Source organism: Balaenoptera ricei, chromosome 10 (assembly GCF_028023285.1).
Source record: "Balaenoptera ricei isolate mBalRic1 chromosome 10, mBalRic1.hap2, whole genome shotgun sequence".
Taxonomy (NCBI): domain Eukaryota; kingdom Metazoa; phylum Chordata; class Mammalia; order Artiodactyla; family Balaenopteridae; genus Balaenoptera; species Balaenoptera ricei.
Window position 1 is genome coordinate 46,622,727 of NC_082648.1, and position 18,899 is coordinate 46,641,625.

At 52.0% G+C, this 18,899-nt stretch overlaps 3 protein-coding genes across 12 annotated transcripts; 1 reads left to right on the top strand and 2 right to left on the bottom strand.

Moving 5' to 3' along the window:
- Window positions 1-16: 16 nt before the first annotated feature.
- Window positions 17-7,444, bottom strand: DNAJC14 (DnaJ heat shock protein family (Hsp40) member C14). Of its 3 annotated transcripts, none has more exons than XM_059936102.1 (8): window positions 7,397-7,444; window positions 6,343-6,860; window positions 4,431-5,896; window positions 2,189-2,295; window positions 1,862-1,981; window positions 1,360-1,520; window positions 1,178-1,280; window positions 17-968 (listed from the first exon to the last, which is right to left on the bottom strand). In XM_059936102.1, the coding sequence occupies exons 3-8, from the start codon at window positions 5,838-5,840 to the stop codon at window positions 758-760; spliced, it is 2,112 nt and encodes a 703-aa protein (XP_059792085.1). In that variant the 5' UTR covers window positions 5,841-5,896; window positions 6,343-6,860; window positions 7,397-7,444; the 3' UTR covers window positions 17-757. The 3 variants fall into 3 exon arrangements, with proteins under 3 accessions (XP_059792085.1, XP_059792084.1, XP_059792086.1); XM_059936101.1 differs by lacking the exon at window positions 7,397-7,444 and adding an exon at window positions 7,020-7,122; XM_059936103.1 differs by lacking the exon at window positions 7,397-7,444 and having other exon boundaries at window positions 6,343-6,945.
- On the top strand, window positions 6,558-12,218 carry LOC132373277 (transmembrane protein 198-like). Of its 7 annotated transcripts, XM_059936110.1 has the most exons (6): window positions 7,753-7,940; window positions 8,950-9,209; window positions 9,745-9,912; window positions 10,151-10,381; window positions 10,826-10,986; window positions 11,109-12,218. In XM_059936110.1, the coding sequence occupies exons 2-6, from the start codon at window positions 9,035-9,037 to the stop codon at window positions 11,244-11,246; spliced, it is 873 nt and encodes a 290-aa protein (XP_059792093.1). In that variant the 5' UTR covers window positions 7,753-7,940; window positions 8,950-9,034; the 3' UTR covers window positions 11,247-12,218. The 7 variants fall into 7 exon arrangements, with proteins under 7 accessions (XP_059792091.1, XP_059792093.1, XP_059792088.1 ...); XM_059936108.1 differs by lacking the exon at window positions 7,753-7,940 and adding an exon at window positions 6,558-6,736 and having other exon boundaries at window positions 7,982-9,209; window positions 9,800-10,381; XM_059936105.1 differs by having other exon boundaries at window positions 9,800-10,381.
- A 363-nt stretch (window positions 12,219-12,581) lies between these two features.
- MMP19 (matrix metallopeptidase 19) lies at window positions 12,582-18,073 on the bottom strand. Of its 2 annotated transcripts, XM_059934643.1 has the most exons (9): window positions 17,861-18,073; window positions 17,483-17,568; window positions 16,474-16,604; window positions 16,012-16,227; window positions 15,294-15,539; window positions 14,578-14,703; window positions 13,814-13,978; window positions 13,525-13,652; window positions 12,582-13,343 (listed from the first exon to the last, which is right to left on the bottom strand). In XM_059934643.1, the coding sequence occupies exons 1-9, from the start codon at window positions 17,945-17,947 to the stop codon at window positions 12,909-12,911; spliced, it is 1,620 nt and encodes a 539-aa protein (XP_059790626.1). In that variant the 5' UTR covers window positions 17,948-18,073; the 3' UTR covers window positions 12,582-12,908. The 2 variants fall into 2 exon arrangements, with proteins under 2 accessions (XP_059790626.1, XP_059790627.1); XM_059934644.1 differs by lacking the exon at window positions 16,012-16,227.
- Between the last annotated feature and the right edge of the window lie 826 nt (window positions 18,074-18,899).

Sequence of the window (18,899 nt, forward strand, 5' to 3'; positions counted from 1 at the left end):
AAGAAGAGAGGGAAGATACAGGTTGCCAGTTATGTATTTATAGAAAGATAATCCCCTGGCTTTAAATAGATATGTACATACAAATATGAACAAACTTAAAAAAATACAAACCCTTGGATCATAAGGGGGCTGCCAGGAGCCCCTCTATCCTTCCCCCTCACCCAAGGGCAGAGAGCGTGAATCTGTTTTTTAAAAATTATTAGTTTTGGCCATCCCTGCAGCAACAAGCACGAAGTTGGGTGATTACCCACAAGGTGAGAGTTCCCGCTCTCTGAACTCTATCTCCTATAATTAGGGTTACATGCTTTCTCGTTCTGTCTTTTTACTAGTATATTGGGGCAAAGGAGGGGGCTCCCTCCTGAAATGGGTCAAGAAATAATACAGACACGTTTAAAAAGAGGGGGGAAAGTGTCATCTGCTGTAGAAGCAAAAGACAAGAAAAGGCATACAGACACCAGGGAAATACCCAGTTCCCACACTACTATGGGAGATATCATCCAGCCCAGGTCCAGGCCCTAGGTTCTTTGTTCTAGCCACCCCCTATTTCTTTGGTATTGTCAGAAGACAAGATTCAGTTCCTGGGTGCTGGTGGAGGAGGGAGAGTGGTTCCAGGGCTTCCTGTAAGTACTGAGTGAACAATTTGAGCTTAAAATTTTCCCTTTTTTAAATATTTAAAAATAAACAAATCAAACTCCATCCTGTGCTGTACACAGCCCTTTTGACTCCCTGACATTGATTTGAGGAAAGAGTGGGGGTGTCAACGTTGGAAGGGCCGCCTCACTTTCTTCCGCCGCTTCGGTTTGGCTTCTCCCTTGGGTACTGTGCTGTTGGGCTTGGAGGCTGCAGTGGCCCCAGGGCCTGGCTGAGGAGCTGCAAAGAAGTTCCCGTTGGACATCTGGCCTGGGGGTACTTTAAAGATCCGGCTCAAGAAATCCTGAAGGTCAGCAGGAGGGGCATCTGGGGTAGCTCTGAGAGGAAAACAGAAGACATGATGAAGCAAGAGATATTGGAGTCAAATGGTTACCTATGTTACCTATTTATACCTATTTTAAAGATATACTGAGTCAGTTCCCAAACTTCTTAAAGGGTGAGACACCTACATGTCCTAAACAGCATGTCATGAAACCATGTTCAGAACTAGAATAGTGGATAGATTATTGAGAGGAATACCACCTACCTCTGCCGCCCACTGGTGCCTGGCATCCGTGAACCAAATGAGATGTGATAGGGGACTCTGTGGGTATCTGGGGAGATTCCCACACGCTGGCATCCAGCCCACTCTGCAAGCATGAGAGATAATTAGCCAAAATATCACAGTTCTGAGGATCTATGAGCCCATACTTCCAGAGGACAGTGTACCTGTGATGTCATACACCTTTCCATCCATCAGCGCAAAGTAGGTGATCTTGAGGCCCAACATGCTTGACTCTGCCCAAAAGTCTCCTTCCTCAGCAGGATGCAGCCTATTACACTCAGCACAGTATCTGGCACTCTTAGGTTCCCGATCCATTTCAAACCTCCTGCAATCCAACAAAAGGACAGTTCCTTAATAATCTATCAAGCTTACCTAGAGCATTGCTGTAGTCTCCATTACTGACATCTCATCATTACTGACAAATATGGTTACTGACTCAGTTGTTACAAATGCCTACGTACACCCTGCCCTCAACCTTCTATCTTAAAGCTAGAACTACTATCTTTTCTTCTTGCTAATTCAAATCCTCAATCTCTTAACAATATGGCAAAAGTAGAAACCTCAGGGTCTTGTTACTTACCATCTGGATCCCACAACTACCGACAATACAAGGAAGGTTTTTAGCTACCCAATCGCTGTCCCACTCCTGTCCTATTTAAATCATACCTATGCTTTCCCTGGCATCGGCTGCACATCATAGTATTCATTGCTTCTTTGAGGTCGTCCTGCAGCTTGGACAGAAACTCATTCACTGACCGGCTCAGCTCATTTTCTGCCATTCGCTTCCTGAGAGAAAAAAGGCTTTGTAAGTCAGAGGGTATTGAGTGAGGGACAAAGGGAGACAGATCTATTGGCTTCTTGAGGCCCCTGGCCAGCTAGACAAGCCACCTCAGTTCTCTCTGCCTCAGAGAGCCTCCATCCACAAGTCCAATGATCTCTGCTATTGAAGATTATTCATTTACCCCACCTGACAATTTCCTAGCTCCAACTTACATCTCATATTCCTTCCGTCTTTCAGGGTTGCTGACAATGTCCCAAGCTGCCCGCAAAACCTTGAAGGCCTCCTCAGCCCGGGGATGATTATTTTTGTCAGGATGAACCTACCAAAACACAGATTTCATCACATATCCATTCCAACCCTCTCCCTATTTTGGGTCAAAATAACCTCATATCAAAGGGTTCTCCTTCACCACCCTTTTGAAGAGTCAATATAGCTTAATGGTTAACTGCTGTGGCTCTGCAGACAGATCTGGGTTTAAGTCCCAGCTCTGTCACTTATTAGCTATATGACCTAGAATATTTTATCTATCATGGATTGTTGGGAGTATTAAATGAGAATACACATGAAGCATATGGCACAGAATCTGGCACCATGGCGATCTACCATCCCAGTGTGCCTGGGATTGTCCCAGTTTTAGCACTGAAATTTCATGTCTCAGGAAACCTTTCAATCCCAGGCAAGCAGGGATGGTTGGTTTAGTATGTGTGTGCCTACCTGGCACACACATACTAAACCCTCATATTTTAACTTTATTGTCAGTCATAAAGTTAAGAGTTCCAACATACTCAAACTCTATTTTCTAACTAGGAAATTCTCATATCTACTCAGAACTTCCTACAGTAGTTTGCCTTTCTGTCCCAAGAGTGAAATATTGATAACATATCACGATCCTCACAGGCTTTTTATCCTCTTTTCACCCTTTTCTCCAAGACAAATAATATCCTCACTTCCTACAGCTTCCTGATTGTTCCCATCCTCATACACCAAAAACAGAGATAAAGCTAGTCTCTTGACTGAGGCCAAGTAAACAGAATGCTGTTAAATCTCTCACATTCCCAAACTTATAGAATGTGGGTAATGGTCAATTTAGGGCCTAATAAAGGCAGTGAGAGGTTGTATAAAGGAAGCCCACAGGGACTTGCCTGGTGGCCCAGTGATTAAGACTGCGCTTCCAACGCAAGGGGCACGGGTTCAATCGCTGGTCGGGGAACTAAGATGCCACGTGCCGTGTGGCACGGCCAAAAAAAGAAGCCCACAGATACTCTGGCCCAGAACAAGAGGGAGAACTTTGGATAGTAGGGCAGGTCTACTGAGGATCAGGGAACTTTACTACAGCTCTACTTCAAGAAAGTAAGTTGAAACTGAGAATTTTTGAATGATACTCCCCAAGAGAGGATGTCTGCTAAAAGACATGAAGCTGAGAAAAGAGCTCTACCATTAGTAACAATTTGAGTGTGAACACTGTTCCCCACTCTCAGAATATCCCAGGCCATCCACTAAGGGACATACATTTCCCACCAAACTATTGATAATTTAGTCGTCTGGTAAGTTACAGGCCTGGTACTTTATTGTGCCTTGAATGGTTAATGGAAACTTTGGTTGCCCATTCCCCTTTAGTGTCATGCAACCACTGAGATAATTTACACACTGTGATATTTTACCAGTCAAGTTCCATACACTCAAATAGGCCTCCAATGCAATTTACACACATTACTTATATTCATAATAGCTTTACTTGCACAGAAATAGCATATCTAAAAATAGCATCTGAATAGCTATTTCTAAAAGCAATTTGATTGCATGTTTGTATTAAACCATTTCCCTCGAGTATGATAAGTCACAACTCCCACCTATACCCCCCTTACCAATAAAAGCAACCATATTTTCATGTATGACATGAAAACGTATGTACATGCCTCTCCAAGATTTATGTCCCATTCTCCTTCCTTTTCCCACTCTGGGTTGTTGGTCTTGAAACAGCTGTTTTCTCTCACCTGGTCCTGGAATAATCACTCACATGTACTCCCTGAACGTTCCCACACTAGTGCACACTTGCCTCACTGGGACAGACAGTTGGATTTCCCTGTATTCAAAAAACACTCATTTGTTTAGGAGAAAAGAACTGCCAGGCTTTCTGACTAGGTCTCTTCTCCACCCTACTCAGAGGGATTTCACCTGGATATTCCAGGGTGAGTGAGTCCAACACTGTCTAATACACCAGGTTCGTTGATTTTCATTAAGAAAAAGAATCTCATGACAAAAAACTTCAAGGGAAAGTCAGATCCCATAGTAAAGGGGGGAAAAGTCTTTATGACTCTTTCCTAAGAATTAAAGATGCTCTTCGTCTTCAAGTTGACTTTCTACTCTGCCTTCCCTTTATTCCACTCTCCCAAAAATTGTAATAGAAAATAAAATATGGGAACAAAGAACTGGAAACAGGGGAAGGGTACTCACCATCACTGCCAGCTGCCTATAGGCCTTCTTCAGTTCAACATCTGATGCTGTGGCTTCAACCCCCAACACATGAAAAGGGTTTAGCTCATCCTCAGGAACCCCAGCCATGGTCAACAGTCGAGCCACTTCCTCTTCAGGCTGGCAGTAGCGACCACTAGCTACAGGTGCATTCCCCTGCCTATTGGTCCTCTGCTTGAACCAAGGCAACTCCAGCCAACCCCACTGAACTATTCTTACCAGCTGCTGCCACGGCCTGCTCTCTCTCAGCAGACTCAGGCACCGCTGCCAGGTGGGAGAAGCCAGCCAAGAGAAGAGCCAGGTGGCTTTACCCCTCCAGCCTAACCGGTCACTCAGTCCTACCAGAAACCGCCAGCCCAACTGTAGACAGCCCAACAAAAGGGCCAGAGCCAGGAGCAGCAAAGCACCCAGTAGCCTAAGAAAACGGGTGAACAGCCCTGCCCCATAGCAAAACCCTTGGCTCAGAAACTGGAACATCACCTGGGCCCTGCCCCCCAGCCGCCCTGCCCAGACTCCCACCCAGACCCAAAAAAGGTCCAGATCACTGCCTTTCAGCTGCCTGCATGCACAGATGAGATGGCCACAAGTTTCCACGTACTCCCCCACTAATACCAGCAGTTCGATCAGCCACCAGAAGCCTGCCTGTCCAAGCTGACACAGTTCCTCTGCTCCCCACAATCCCAGTCCTCTGCGCTTATCTGCCTGACTCCGTTTCCGACCCAGCCGATGTCGACCAGGGGATCTGGGATCTCTGCGTCCACCCTCCCGAGTATCCTCCTTGGCTGGAACGCGGTGCCGTTGTCTCCGGGGTGCAGGTTTCTTTCCACTGGGCACACGTGAAAAATCACTGGGAAACTTAAGAGGTTCCTCCTCATCATATTCCTCTTCCAACTCTTCATCTTCCCCCAAAGCTGGAGAGGTACAATGGTGGCAAAAGTTGCTAGAAGAGCTATCTCCTCCCTCAGAGTAAGGCCCTTCAGGGATTCCAGGGGTTCCCTGGCAGTTACAAGCAGGTGGAATGGAAAGAAAAGAAGGGTTCCCATCCTCCTGGTACCCAGCCTCATTCTCTCTGGAGAGTTCCTGGTCCACTCCTGACTCTTCTGAAGATGCCTCACTCTGATCAGGGTCCTTTCCATCCCTAGGGGGTCCTGGACCCCTTGGAGGGCCATGGCTTGGATCTGACCAGTGGGCTGGATTTGGGGGCTGTGTGTACTTAGGACTAGAGTGCTCTGTGAGGCAGCGGGTACCATTAGGAGCAGGCCCAGCTGAGTCCCTGAGTCCTGAGAATGAAAGTATTTCAGGGTCCACAGAGGGTCCTAAAGTCCTGAGGGAGGCACCACCACTGTGGTGGGCTCCACACAACCCTCGTTCTCCGGGGTGCTTCTGGGCCATGACCCCAGGGCTTCCTGAGGATTTTAGGTCACAGCCATCATGGTAAGTTCTGATGCCTGTAACAAAGGTATCAAGGTGGGGATGATCAAGGATAGGACCAAGAGAGAGGTTACATAATCTTAAATTGGGGATATATATTTAACGGACCCACCTCCCTTGTTTTCCCGAGTTCTTTTGGGCATTCATTACCCCAGCAATAAAGCCAATACTACATTAACGACAACCCTGCTCCCTCCCCCCTCCTCCAAATCCCCTTATTTTTTTCTTTCTCCAGAAAGCTATAATGCTGAATCAGGGAAAAAGGGAGGTACAACAAAGGGTGTGGTCCTGGGGTCACTCTTGGGAAAAAGGGAAAGACGACCGGAAAGGGGGCCGCAGACTGCCAGAAAAGGGTGGGGACCGTGCGGTCCTTAAGGAAAATCTGGGGGCGGAGCTTGTGGTTGCCCCTGACAGAGACAACCGCGAACCCTCGGGCTGGGTAGAGGGGACCAAGGTAACATACCGAAGAGCGGAGGTAACTCCTCCCCCTCGAGCAGCCGGGCCGAGGGCCAGGGGGAGCTACGAGAGCAGCTCCCCCGGCTCCGCCTCCCGTTCACTCTCTGCTTCCGCCTTCCGTCCCCGCCGCGGCGGCCGACCTGGGGCTACTTCCACTTCCGGGGTCACCGGGGAAGACACGGGAAGGAAAAGTAAAAGCGGTTGGCGGAGGCGCGAGCCAGTGCTGCAAGCGCGGAGTCGAACCAGTGGGGGCGGTCCTGGGGAAGCACTGGCCCCGCCCCTTAAAGGGCTCTCTGCTGCCGCCCTCCGCGTGCTGAAGTGGGATCCCCGAAGGTTGCGCCACTGGAAGCGAAGCAAGTGGGCGCTGCAGCAGTGCCTGCGGACTGGGGGCAGATTCTCAGGTTCCTCTGGCTGTATTCTTGGGCTTGTGCCGAGACCGGGAGATAGAGGAAAGCCACCGAGTCAGTCTTTTTCCCTTGCAGTCAAAACCAGGGAGCGTAGGGGAGCCACCGCACTGATCCCTTGCTGTAATGAGGACAGAGGCCCTTTTGTATCATGCGGGGGTGGAGCGGAGGGGAGGACGCCCCGGGCCTGGCCCCGCCCTGGCCCTCCTACGCTGCCCCTTTCTTCCCACCAACCCTCGCCGCCCCCCCCCACGCCCCCGCCCCCGCCACCGCGCCTGACCCAGCTGGCGAACTGCCCCGTATAACTGTAGCTCCCACGGCCCGGATCCGCGCCTCTGGGTGCAGCTCTCAGTCCCCGTCACGAAGCGGGACCGGAGGACTGAGAGCGTGGCTCCACTGGGCTTAGGACCCGAGCGGAGTGCCAAAAAACACTGCACTCATCTGCATGCTGCTTTGCATCTCGTTTGCATACCAAGCTGTTCGGTCGACGTTGACAAGCGCCCCCGCCCCCACTCAGACCCGGCTTGGGTACCCTCTCTGTCGGTCCCCTCCTCTGCACACGCCTCTCCGTTAGTCCCCCTTCCAGACCCCGTCTTTGCTCCGCAAGTTTTTCTACCCATGAACCCCTCGTCGGCGCCCCCAGACCAGTAAGAGCACCTTCCCGGGGTCCCCGATCCCGACCACCAAGTTCTCCAGAAGACAATACTCCAATTCTCTGGGAAGTGGAAGAAACCAAGCCGGAGTAGGGGGGCGCTGGGACACCAGTAGGGGTTTTGAAAGCTTCTAGTTGTTGAGTCAGCGCCTAAGTATTCAGAGACCTTTCCCCAAACCTCTTGTGGTTCACCCAAGACCGTTCCCTGCTATGGAAGGGGGTCTCTGATCCCAGCCTAGAGCCGTAGGCAAACTGGGTCCCCCCACACACAGGGAAAAGAGTTGGAGGGTCCCGCCCCGTGATGTCACCCCCCCCACCCTGTCCCCTTCCTCCACCCCACCACCCCCCCCCCCCCGCCCCCAAGCTGGTTGCTTTTAGCTCACGGGGCTTGGGCTACGACTTGCAAGAGTTTAGGGGGCAACGAACAGAGTGACCCTGCGGGTACCCACGCCCGACAGCCGCCTGAACGCCTAGGACTCCGGGCAGGGATGCAGCTGGGGGTCTAGGGAAGCACATCTACCCCCTCCTCTCCTCAGCCCTGACAGGGTGGTGAGTAGTTAACACCCCCTCCCCAACCTCTCCTTGTTTAGAGTCCCCAGACTTCCAAGCGGATTGAGGAGAGAAACCCCAGGGATTGCCCAAGCCAACTCTCCTGCTTGTTAAGACCTTGATGTCCAAAAGAAGACAGCTGAAGGGAAGTGCCTGCACCCACCCTACCCCACTCCCATAGTGCCCCCACTGCCAGCCCCTCCTTGGTGTTCTCCTTTCAGGAACAGAGATCATATCCCACTGGCAGCCCTGGCACCCCAAGGGAAAGGGGGAGGTAGGAAAAGTCCCACCAGTGTCCTGAGGGGAGGAGCAAAATACTACCAGGATGTGAGATGTTGTCTGTGGGCAAGGTGCCTGCTTAGTCCGTGAGGGATCGTGGGAGTTGGACTGTGGCTGAACGCCCCTTCCCCCAATAACTCCTCCATCTGAAGCCAAGGCTTCAAAACCCTGATAAAGTGTGGCTTTCTACTGGATTCCTTGTCCCAAACTCTTGGTGTCTGATTTTTCCTCCTCTTCCTTCTCTTGGGTTGGAGCAACTGTCGGGAGACCCCCACCATGATTCATTCTCTCCCCTTCCTTCTCCTTCTCCCCCCCTCTATTAAGTCCATTCTTCCCAGTCCGGTGTGATACTTTTGAGTCCCAGCTGCAGATGGGGCAAGCTTTCTTTTCGGCTGGAACAAGCTGCTGAGTCTTTAGCCTCCAGGCTCACTAGTACCCCTGGGCCCCTCCCTCCACAGACCGAGGACTTCCTACTGCTCCCACCCCACCCTGAAAAGCCAGGGGACAAAGACTCATTACCTTTATAAGATTTGAAGTTCTACTTAATGTCCTTGTTTCAGAGGGTGATAAAGAGACAGCTGGCTCCCCTTAACCTGGTCCTGTAGGTTTCTTCAGTTACCCCAGCAGGGCTAAGCTCCGTCCTGAATTTGGCCTTTCTTTAAAAGAAATAGAGGTACAGAGTCCTCAAGATTCATGGGCACCTGAGTTCCTGCCCCCTACCCCCTTGCAGGTTTCCCAGCCCCCTCAAGACATTCATGGATGGATGAGAGGAGCTGACACTGACCTCCCTCTCTGTGACCACCTTCTCTTCGGCCATGGAGGAAGCCTTGCTGCCCCTGGCCATGACCTCTGACCCCAGGCCCTTTAATCAACAACTCCCAGAGCCTCCAGACCCAAGATGTGTCTTGGAACCCCAGGACAATCCTGAATTGGCACCCGCCCTGGTGTGTGCTCTTTGCTGCTGCTTTGGAATCATCTACTGCTGCTTCGGTGAGGGCAGGGCCAGGGTTCTGGGGGGCAGCTGCCCAAGACCGTCACCCTCAAGGATGATGCCAACTTTCTCCTTTGCTCCTGAGCCACCTCTTCTCCTCTGTCAGGGGATGCCTACCTTCAGTGTGGCTGATCTGCTCTTGCCAGCTCTTTTTCATCCCCCATGCCCACACCCTCCAGCTCTGAGCCCTGGCAACTATCATTTGCCCTCCCCTTGCCTCCTACCTCAGAATTCCGTTCCCAAATTACCCTCTATGCTTAAGGCTTCTTCACCCTTCCCCAATAATCTGAATCAGCCTGTGCCGATTTCTTCCCGTCTGCCATCCCTGGAAGGACGAAACCTTGTTTCTGTACTTACTCCCCTCAATGCATCCGTCTTACCTCCTGATTTGCTCTCCCATCCCCTCTCAGTTCCTGAAAAGTCCCTACCCTCCCTAGATGATCCCTTTCTGCCCTTTGCCTTGAGGTCCCTGTGTGTGCTGCTCCTGCCTTCTGCTCCCCTGGTCAGCCAGTCCTCTCCTTTCTGATTCATCAGAGCCATCCCTGGAGACCTCTTTCTGCCTCTCAGTGCCTCCTGCCTCCCTTCCCAGGCTACCGCTGCTTCAAGGCAGTGATGTTTCTCTCCGGCCTGCTATCAGGAGCCCTGGTGATCTTCCTGCTGTGCCACAAGGAGCGTGTGCTAGAGACACAGCTGAGCCTGGAGGTGAGCGCGGGCATTGCGCTAGGCATCGGACTCCTCTGCGGCCTAGTCACCATGCTGGTTCGCAGTGTCGGTCTCTTCCTGACTGGTCTCCTGCTAGGCCTAACCCTGGGCGCCGGGGTCCTGCTGGGCACTGAGCCCATCTACCAACCACCTTCAGCCTGGGTGCCGGCTGGGGGGCTGGTGGGGCTGGCACTGCTGGGAGCCCTGCTCACGCTTCGGTGGCCACGTCCATTCACAGTTTTGGGCACAGCCCTGCTGGGTGCTGCGGTGCTGGTGGCCTGTGCTGACTACTTCCTGGAGGGGCTGGCACTGGGCAGTCGGCTGGGCCAGCGCTTGCAGGCACTTCCAGCCTTGCCTCCTCTCTGCTGGTATAGCTGGGTCTTGCTGGGGACCTGGCCAGCCCTGGGGGCCCTTGGGGCCCTGGCCCAGTGGAAGCTCATGGATGAGGAACGTGGAGGCCACACCAATGGTGAGTTACTGCCATGGTACAGAAAGCAGCCAACCTGTGCCTTCTCATGTCCCTGGTTCCCAGACTTGAGGAGGGGAAGGGGGAAAATACACTTGAGGCAAAAGGCAGAGGTGTCTAAGGTGAATGGGGCAGGGCACTGAAGAAAGTTAGAGTTGGAGGAGCCAAAGTTCTGGGTAAGAATGAGAAGAGTCATTGTCGGTGGGGGGGAGCAGGGAAGAGTTATTGGGGACTGATATGGAAGGAAAGGAAGATGTCAGGGAAGTCCAGAAGGAAAGGGTAGGAGGATTACAAAGAAAAGTTTCTTTAGAATAACTGGGGGGGAAATGAGATTTGAGAGAGACGTAACAGGGAGACTGAATGGGTTTCTCTAGAGTATGAGTGTATTTGGGGGTGGGTTTCAGAGTCTTAAGAGGCCTCCCTGAGTCTGTATTGCCCCCTCCCAAGCAGTGGTCTTGAGCCACCAGCGAAGGCATCTCCAACTCCTTCGGATCCGTCAGCAAGAGGCTAAGTGGCACCGGACCTCCCCTGGGGTGGGGCTCTGTGAGGGCAGCTACCGGCGCCCACTCCACCCCAGCGCCCGGAGCCCTGCTGACAGTCTGGCTCCAGTGAGTGGAGGGGTAGGGGGTGCTCAGGGGCATGGGAGAGAGGGCACATGGGGATGCTTAGGGTGGAGGGGGGCTCTGACCCAGCCCCTTTCTTCTGCCCTCTCTGCCCTGTGCCCCTCCAGAGCTATCTCCAGAGCCTTCGAGAGCACCAGCTGGGACCAGGCACCCAGGCCACAGCTCCCCACACTGTCCTGGACCTGGATTCTGACTGTGGTTCCACTGTACCCCTCACCACACCTTCTGGTTCCACCCGGACCTGAGCCTAAACCTCCACTGATGCCCTCACCCCTAGCAAGGGCCTGGGAACACTAGGTGGGCAGGGCCTAGGCCCACAGGATCCAACACAAACTTCCCCACCTCTTGGGGATGGAATCTGTGCTCCAACCCAGAGCAGCCCTGTAGGGATATGTTTTAGGTACAGATAGAGAGGAATCTTGTGGAGAAGGGAGAGGAATGGAAATATGAGTACCTACCTCTGTCCAATAATAGAGGTGCCTTGGTCCCTAAAGTAACTGACTCCCTAATTCCCTCCAAACCAAACCAAGGAGGACCGTTACCCAAATAGCCTTCTATATACCCGCCTCAGTGTGCCTCACAATGGTAAAATAAGGGGTTTTGTTTTTGTAGGACCTATAGAAAATCAGGAAGCCCCCTTAAGCACTTGATAGCTTTTTGATGGGGAGAAGGGCAACAGAGGAGCTCAAGGATCCCTAATCCCCAGGTCCCTCATTAGGGGGCAGTTGGGTTCCTGGTTAGCCTTTCCCTCTGGACCCTGTAGGCTCAAGCCCCCTTCTCCTACCTCAGTTGGGGGTACTGTCCTCCATGGTGCTTCCCTTTCCTTTCTTCTTAATGTGGGGAAGACCACAGGGCAGTGCCTGGCTCAGCACCCACCTTCCCCCAAAGCTGGCTTCTTGCTCCAAGGAGACAGCATTGGCCCACATGCCAGAGTCTTGCCCTTTTGCCCAAAGGAGCCTGGTCTTCAGGGCTGCGTGAAAGACAAGTGCCTTCTCTGCCTCTCATTATAGGTGACACTAATCTCCTTAACCAGAACATTGTCCCAGCCACTAACCCATTCTAACTCTCCACTACCCCTGATTCTCCTGCCCAAAGTCTGTTCCCTGGTTCCCCAGACAGCATGAAGGAAGATATGTCCCTGCCCTGGGGAAGCAAGGTTATGATGGGAGGGAGGAAGAACACGGGAGCATGTGAATAAAATGGCATTGAACATTGAACCAGGGAGTCCAGCCTCTACTGTTGCTGCTCTTTTCTTTCTTTGCACCCCAGAACAAAGGGTTAGCCATACTGACAAGTCCTCTGTCCCTTAAAGATCTGATGAGGGTACCTTTATCAGACTGGACTACCGTAGGAGCTGCACACGCACAGCCAGAGGAAGAGTTGTTCACTGCTCTCTCATGAACGTGAAGTTAACCTTTATTAAGCACAAATGTGCCAGGCACTTCACATATAGTATTTCATTTAATGCAACAACCCTGCAGGATTAGTATTAACCTTATTTTGCAGATGGGAAATCCAAGGCTTAACGAGGTTAATTAACTTGCCCAAAGTCATAAGCAAGTAAATGTGATTCTCAAGGATTACAAAGCCATTGCTCATTTTACTGGCTATGCTGTTTTCTTGCACTTTATCTAGAAAGAACAGGACCCAGGCTTTCCCAGTTGTGGCCTCCTGTCAGCTAAAGGCCTGATGGCTGCCTTTCCTCTACCAATGTCCTCCAGAGAGTAGATGACACAGTTGGAAGTGCTATCTAGGATGGGGAAGAAATGGATGGAGTTGGGGGCTGAGTTAGAGAGTCACTGACCAGGAGGGAAAGAATACAGGGGAGTGGTGGCTGGAGCTGGGACATTTAGAGGCATGAGGTCCATGGTTCGTGCTCGTGCTGCAGCAGACATTTGATTGAGGTCTTAGATTTCTGGGTGGGTGACGTTACCAGGGAATAAAAGGGCGGTGGAGGCTGTGGCTAAGGGGGTAATGTCCAAGATCGTATCTCCAGCTGAGCGGTCAGTGTGCAAAGTGATATCTATGGCCAAGGAAGTGGTATCCAAGGTTGTTCCTGTGGCTGAGGAAGTGGTGTCCCCATCTGATGGTGTGGCGTCTGGGGTCTGGGGACGACAGTGCATCAAGTTGTGGGCGATATCTCTGGGATAACCTTTCTCTACTCGAAGCTGCCGATTGAGGCGCCAGTACTGTTTGCCCTTAAAGAAGTAGACGCGGCCATCCCGCCAACTCATGGCACCTGAGGGCTGGTCTGGCACTCCTGTAAACAACCCCTTGGTTGGTTTGGGGTAGCGGCTGAAATCAGTTTGGGCCAGCTCGTCCCACTGCCAGTAACCGGAGCCCTAGGTGTGGGGCAGACAGGGAGAAAAGGAGGATGAGAAGAGAGCTTAGGGACCCCCCCAGAGGTCTACCCTCAGCCCACAGCAGCTGCAGAAGAACTCCCTTCAAGAGCAAGTCCGCTTCTCCGTGTGAGGTAGCCCGCCGCTCCTAAGAAGGGATTTGCCCTTGCTTTGAACATTATACCTTAAAGAGGAACACCTTTTTGTTGAGAGGCCAATAGAGAGCAGCATCCAGGTTGGGTTCTACCCTATTCAGCTTCTTGGGGAAGCCAGGAGACATCTTGAAATTAACATAACGCCACACCTTGTCTCCTGAGAGCATGTAAGGAAAGAACAAGTCACCTCTGTCCCCAGGTGATAGCTTTCAGTTCCTCCTTTCCACCATCTCAGAAACTTCTCATCCCTCCCTCCTTTTATGGATTCTCTGATCATAGGCCCTCCTCAGGTAACACACTGTAAACTAGTCCCCTTACCCTTAAAGAAGTGAATCCATTGCGTCCGAGGAGAGTAGACAGCAGCATCCAGGTTTCCTGGGAGCCCCTCCCAAAGGGCAGACACTTGGAACAAGGGACCCAGCCCTGAATCTGTCACGGTCCACACGTAGTTTCCCTTGAAAGCGTAGGTCTTCCCTCGGGGCCCTGAGAGCATAGGCATGTCAACAAGTCAAAAAGATAGGGGTCAAATAAAGACTTGTGGGTATCTCAGGCAGACTAATCATTTGCTGTCCTCCCACAGGCTGATTTCTCAAAAATTCATTCAACTTTAATTCAAAGAGAAGATTAAGGGCAGAGAAGGAGGACCCAGTGTTCAGCCTCTCCTTTATTGTTCACAGCAAATCAGCCCTGGCCCAACAAAACAAAACAAAAGCCCTGCAGATAGCTGCTCCCCCTTGGGGACCTCCCCTCCTACCCCAGGTGGCTTCCAAGTTGTACTTCCATGCGGGTATAATACCCTCTCTAATAGACATTCCAGTTAAGACTGTTTTCTCCATCCTGCTGTATTTCCAGATGTTTTTAGTGGCCCTCATAGGGTGGCAGCAGAGGTAAATTCCAGCCTGGCCCACCTTTAATTTGGCTCTGAATCCTCCCTCCCCATACCACATGCCTCCTTCCACGGCCACTAACCCCTGTCTGGTGGTTAACTGCCATTGCTTACACTGAGCTCCCATGTCACTCCCATCTCAAGGTCAGCAGGCCACCCCACTGCCTGCCTACAGCCTAGAGGGGAAGGGTCTTACCCAGCATCATGGCATCCAGTTCACCACTGCAGGGGTCTGGCATGGGACTGGGTTCTGTGGGCACTTGGGGTACAGTGGGGAGCTCCATCTCTTCTTCCTCATCCTCTGTCTCTGGGCTTTTCTTGCCTGCAAGGTAACATAATCCTGCTCAGGGAGAGAACTCAGAGCACTGGCCTCCCCACTCTTCTACTGTAAGTTCAGCTCAGAGGTCCCATAGAGAGGAAAAGGGAAACCTAGAGAGCTTTCCTTGGTGGGAGGAAAGATCATATTGATATCAGCGGGAGACATGTTTTTAGTTTTGAGAGGCACTAGAAAGGGAGAAGGGGGTTTGCTGGAATGTTCATTCTTCATCCCTTAGAACAGGTATGAGGGGAGAGAGCTCTGGCAGAAAGATTAGACCTGGAAGTGTCAGAAAAACAGCTCCTGGGAGTTCCCTGGTGGCCTAGTGGTTAGGATTCCGGGCTTCCACTGCAGCGGCCTCATGGCCTGGGTTCAATCCCTGGTTGGGGAACTGAGATCCCACAAGCCACGCGGTGAGGCCAAAAAAAAAAAAGGAAAGAAAAACAGCTCCTGAAAATGAAGAAGGCCGAGTAACTGGGCAGGAGGAAGAGAAAGAAGCCAAGCCATTTCCCTCCATGAAGATTAGACTTGTCTCTTCATGCCTGAAGAGATACTGGTCAGACTGACCTTCATGATCACTAGGGGAAAGGACTGACCATAGAGAGCCTGGATCCCAGCCACATCATCCGGGTGCAGCTTGAAGTGGGGCCGGTAGCCAGCATAGACAGGGGCCATGAGGGCCTGGGTGTATCGGGAGTGCCCAAGCCCCAGGGCATGGCCCAGTTCGTGGGCTGCAATGATGCGCAGGTTCACCCCCCGGTAGGTCTCCTCAGTCCAGAGCTCATCTTCATCAAAGTGCACACTGCCCAGCTCTGGGATGTCGGCATGGGCCAGGACCCGCCCTGGACAAAGGCAAAGATAGACAGGAAGGAGGTCAGAGTCTCCTAGGGTGGAGCATCCCCTGCCTGTTATAAACTCCAATGACTCCATTCCCTTAAAATTCCCCCATGTATATTCACTGTCTCTTGGATACCTCTCACTCCGTTCAGATTCCGCTGTCATCATTCTGTTCTCTCAGGGATGCCCATCACTCTGTCCCTTTACCTCCCAGCCACTCTGTCATCTCTGGCCCTGTCCTCTCTGAGGTATGCCTTGAGCAGAGGAACTTAAGCCAACGAAGAAGGCATAAGCTTCAAAGAAGAGGCTTGCTAAGTCCCCAGGGAGGTGACATGCTGCTCCCCAAGGGAATATTAGAAGGTGGTTAGAGAGTGTAGGGTGCAGTTGAGCATGGGGGTGGCCTGACATTAAGGTTCCAGAGTAACTGACTCAAGGGGACAGAGGTCTGTGAAGTGAGAGTCGAGAGCTGGTGCCTACCAGGCCCATCAAAGGTATTGGAGCAGTATGGGCTTTGGCGGCCATGGAAGGAGAGGCGGATATCAGCCCAGCCAGCCTTCACCTCCCGGAAGGTCAAGGGAGCCACATTGCTCCAGTACTGGAAGGCTTGAAACAGGGCTGCCCGGGCTGTGTAGGATGGGAGGGTGGAGGGCAGGTTCAAGATACGGAAGGTCAGGTGCTTCTTTCTCCAGCGGCCTGGTTAATTGGACCAGAAAATAGATTAGAAGCACAGATACTTTTGCCAGCTCCGAAGAGTTCCCCTGAGTCTGGGCACTCACTTAGCAAAGCTGTGAAACAACCCCTCCAGGCAAGTGATGATCAGTTAATTACCAGGTGACCATCCATTCAACACTGAGCTCATCCAGGCTGTCCCAATGCCACCTGTGCTCCAGAGCCATGCCACCCCCTCCTCTCCCTCCCTTTCCCAGGCTCAGCCCTCACCCAGCAGCAGGTATTTAAGGGTCTTCTGGTTGAAGGGGTCCTCCAGACCACAACGGGGCTGCCTCATACGGGCCCTCGTGGCATCATCTAGCTGACCTGAGACTGGCAGCTCAGATGCTTCCTGAAAAGCTCTAGAAAGAGGGAGAGGGATGGGTCCAGCAGGGCAGTGGCATCTGGAATGACTGAGAACTGGGGATAGCTCTTTGGCCCCCCGCTGCCCAAGGTGGTGGCTGAGAATGGCCCAAAAGCTCTGAAGCTGATGAGATCACTCCAGGATCCAGTCCTCCTAATTGGGACTTCCTCTTCTGTTCTGCATAAAGGCAATACTCAGCTTCACCTCCTGTGTTCATGCTCTTATTTGGGTAAAGTGCCATCTGGCGTTGCCTTCTTCCTCTACTGCAATTTCTAACCTCCTCCTGATCTAGGTAAGTGTCCTGCCTCCTGCTCTGGAGACTCTCCCACCACTGCTCCCACCTGAGGGCCTGTCCTCCCTTTGCTTTCTTCCCTCCTGGCTGGACCCGTCCCTCCCAGCCCAGCCTGCTCTGGGGCAATTTCATCCATCAGGCGCCGCAGGTACTGTGACTTTTCAAGGGCCTGGGAACATATCTGAGAGCAGAAAGAAAAATGACCCATTAGATCCAAAATATGAAAACTTCAAAATAGAAATAAATAAATCCTGTATTAAATGTCTATGAAAGGCAACATCAGGTCAACAACTCAGCTCCAACTTAACTCAACTCACAGTTTTACATATAAATCATACTTCATGTGGAATGTGACCAAATAGTAGTATTTTGGATATAACATGGGATGGAGCCTCCAAAGAAGTGCTTGACTGTGCCCTCATCTTTGAATCCCCATCTCACCCCAGGCCCCACCACCCATTCCCTAGATCCCCAACGTGGACCTCGGTTAAGCAGAGGTGGGCCTGGGGACTGAAAGGGTTGAGAAGAGAGAAAGGAGACCTTGTGACCTTGACCCTGAAGGCATGCACCTTATGACCTCTCACCTCAGAGCCTCTATGATATCTTCTGGCCTGAAGTCATCAGGTCCTTCTAGAGGCTTCTGTAGGTACCCGTATTGCAACAAGTAATCCTATGATGAGGGTAGGGGTCAGCAGAATAAAAAGAGGTTAGTCTCTGGGTGAAGCTCTAAGTGACCTAACAGCCCATAAGGACAGGAGGGGACAGACGTGGAAGGACTAAAGGAGAGGCACATTAGGGGAGGAACAAGGGGAAGGAGTGGAGATGGGTAGGGGTGGATCATGGAATAGAGGAAGGAAGGGAAGGGAAAGCAGTTGTAGGTCAGAAGGGAGGCTTGGATGGGACCATGGAGCAGTTCCTCCATCCCTCCCCCAGCCTGGGTCTGACCTTCCCAGGGCACTCACCACTGCTGCCTCCTCTCCAGGCCCCAGGGCCCAGCACGAGACTGTCATGGGGAGTAGGAAGCCCAGCCACAGCCGCTGCCAGTTCATGGTCCCACCAGGCAAGAGCTCCAGAGGCTGTTTGTGCCTTCTGCCCTGAGATTTCTGGGAGCCTGGGGGAGCAGGGCTAGGTGGGGGGCTCTTCCCTTCAGTTCTTTTCACTCTCTAGTCCCTGGTCCTCTTTATAAAACTTCAGAGGAGGGGAATTGGGGGAGCGTCAGTAGGAGGTGACTCAGCCCAGAGATGTGTTGCAATTCACCATTAACCTCTGCCCTGCCAGAGAGCGGAAGTCAAGAAGAGCCTCCAACCCTGTCCCCCAGGGTCCTCTGCTGGAGACCGAAAGACTTTCCATATTGTCCTGGGGGTGGGTAACCTGGCAGGATCAGAGGCAGAATATCTGCAAAGACTAGGGATAGGGACCATGGCCATCCTCTGAAGCTGGACATTCCTGTGCCCCAGTGACCCTTGGGTAGCAAACCCCTCGTCTGCAACCTTCACGTCTCCCTATCTGCTCTAGGATAGGAAAAATAAAAATAAAACTAAGAGGTAGGAAGCAAGTTGCTTAGGTGCTTGGGTTTCAGGTGAAGAAATGAAGGATGAGATCTCAGTTTCTTTGCATCCAAGACCAAGTTGGGAATTCAGATGCTCTTGAAACCTACTTGTGTCTGCTTTAATAAAAAGTCATCCTTTCAAGCATTTAATGTACCTGGAATGTGTGGGTTGGGGGGAAGGATAACAAGGATACAAAGAAGTAAAGGGCCGGAGCCTGCCCGCAGGGACATTACAGATAGGGTGAGACCAACACAAGCCCCTGAAATGAGGGGAACCAGGGACCCAGGCAGGAGGTGCCTCATCCTGAGGGCCATGGGGCTGTGGGAAGGCTCGCAGAGGAGGCAGGCTTTGAGCTGGGCTGTGAAGACTGGCTATGAGTTGGATGGAGTAAAAGAGTCCTGAGGAACAGGGACGGTGCAGGTCTTGAGCAAAAGTGCAGAGGGGAAAAAAG

Excerpts from the sequence above, each read along its gene's own strand:
- LOC132373277 (XM_059936108.1), top strand. The coding sequence starts at position 9,035 with ATGGAGGAAGCCTTGCTGCCCCTGGCCATGACCTCTGACCCCAGGCCC. Across the intron at positions 10,382-10,825 it reads ACGTGGAGGCCACACCAATG|CAGTGGTCTTGAGCCACCAG; the intron begins GTGAGTTACTGC and ends CCCCCTCCCAAG. Across the intron at positions 10,987-11,108 it reads CTGCTGACAGTCTGGCTCCA|AGCTATCTCCAGAGCCTTCG; the intron begins GTGAGTGGAGGG and ends GTGCCCCTCCAG.
- MMP19 (XM_059934643.1), bottom strand. The coding sequence starts at position 17,947 with ATGAACTGGCAGCGGCTGTGGCTGGGCTTCCTACTCCCCATGACAGTC. Across the intron at positions 16,605-17,482 it reads GATATCATAGAGGCTCTGAG|AGCTTTTCAGGAAGCATCTG; the intron begins GTGAGAGGTCAT and ends CCCTCTTTCTAG. Across the intron at positions 13,653-13,813 it reads ATGGATTCACTTCTTTAAGG|GAGACAAGGTGTGGCGTTAT; the intron begins GTAAGGGGACTA and ends ACATGCTCTCAG.
- DNAJC14 (XM_059936102.1), bottom strand. The coding sequence starts at position 5,840 with ATGGCCCAGAAGCACCCCGGAGAACGAGGGTTGTGTGGAGCCCACCAC. Across the intron at positions 1,521-1,861 it reads CGATGCCAGGGAAAGCATAG|GAGGTTTGAAATGGATCGGG; the intron begins GTATGATTTAAA and ends GTTGGATTGCAG. Across the intron at positions 969-1,177 it reads GGCACCAGTGGGCGGCAGAG|AGCTACCCCAGATGCCCCTC; the intron begins GTAGGTGGTATT and ends TTTTCCTCTCAG.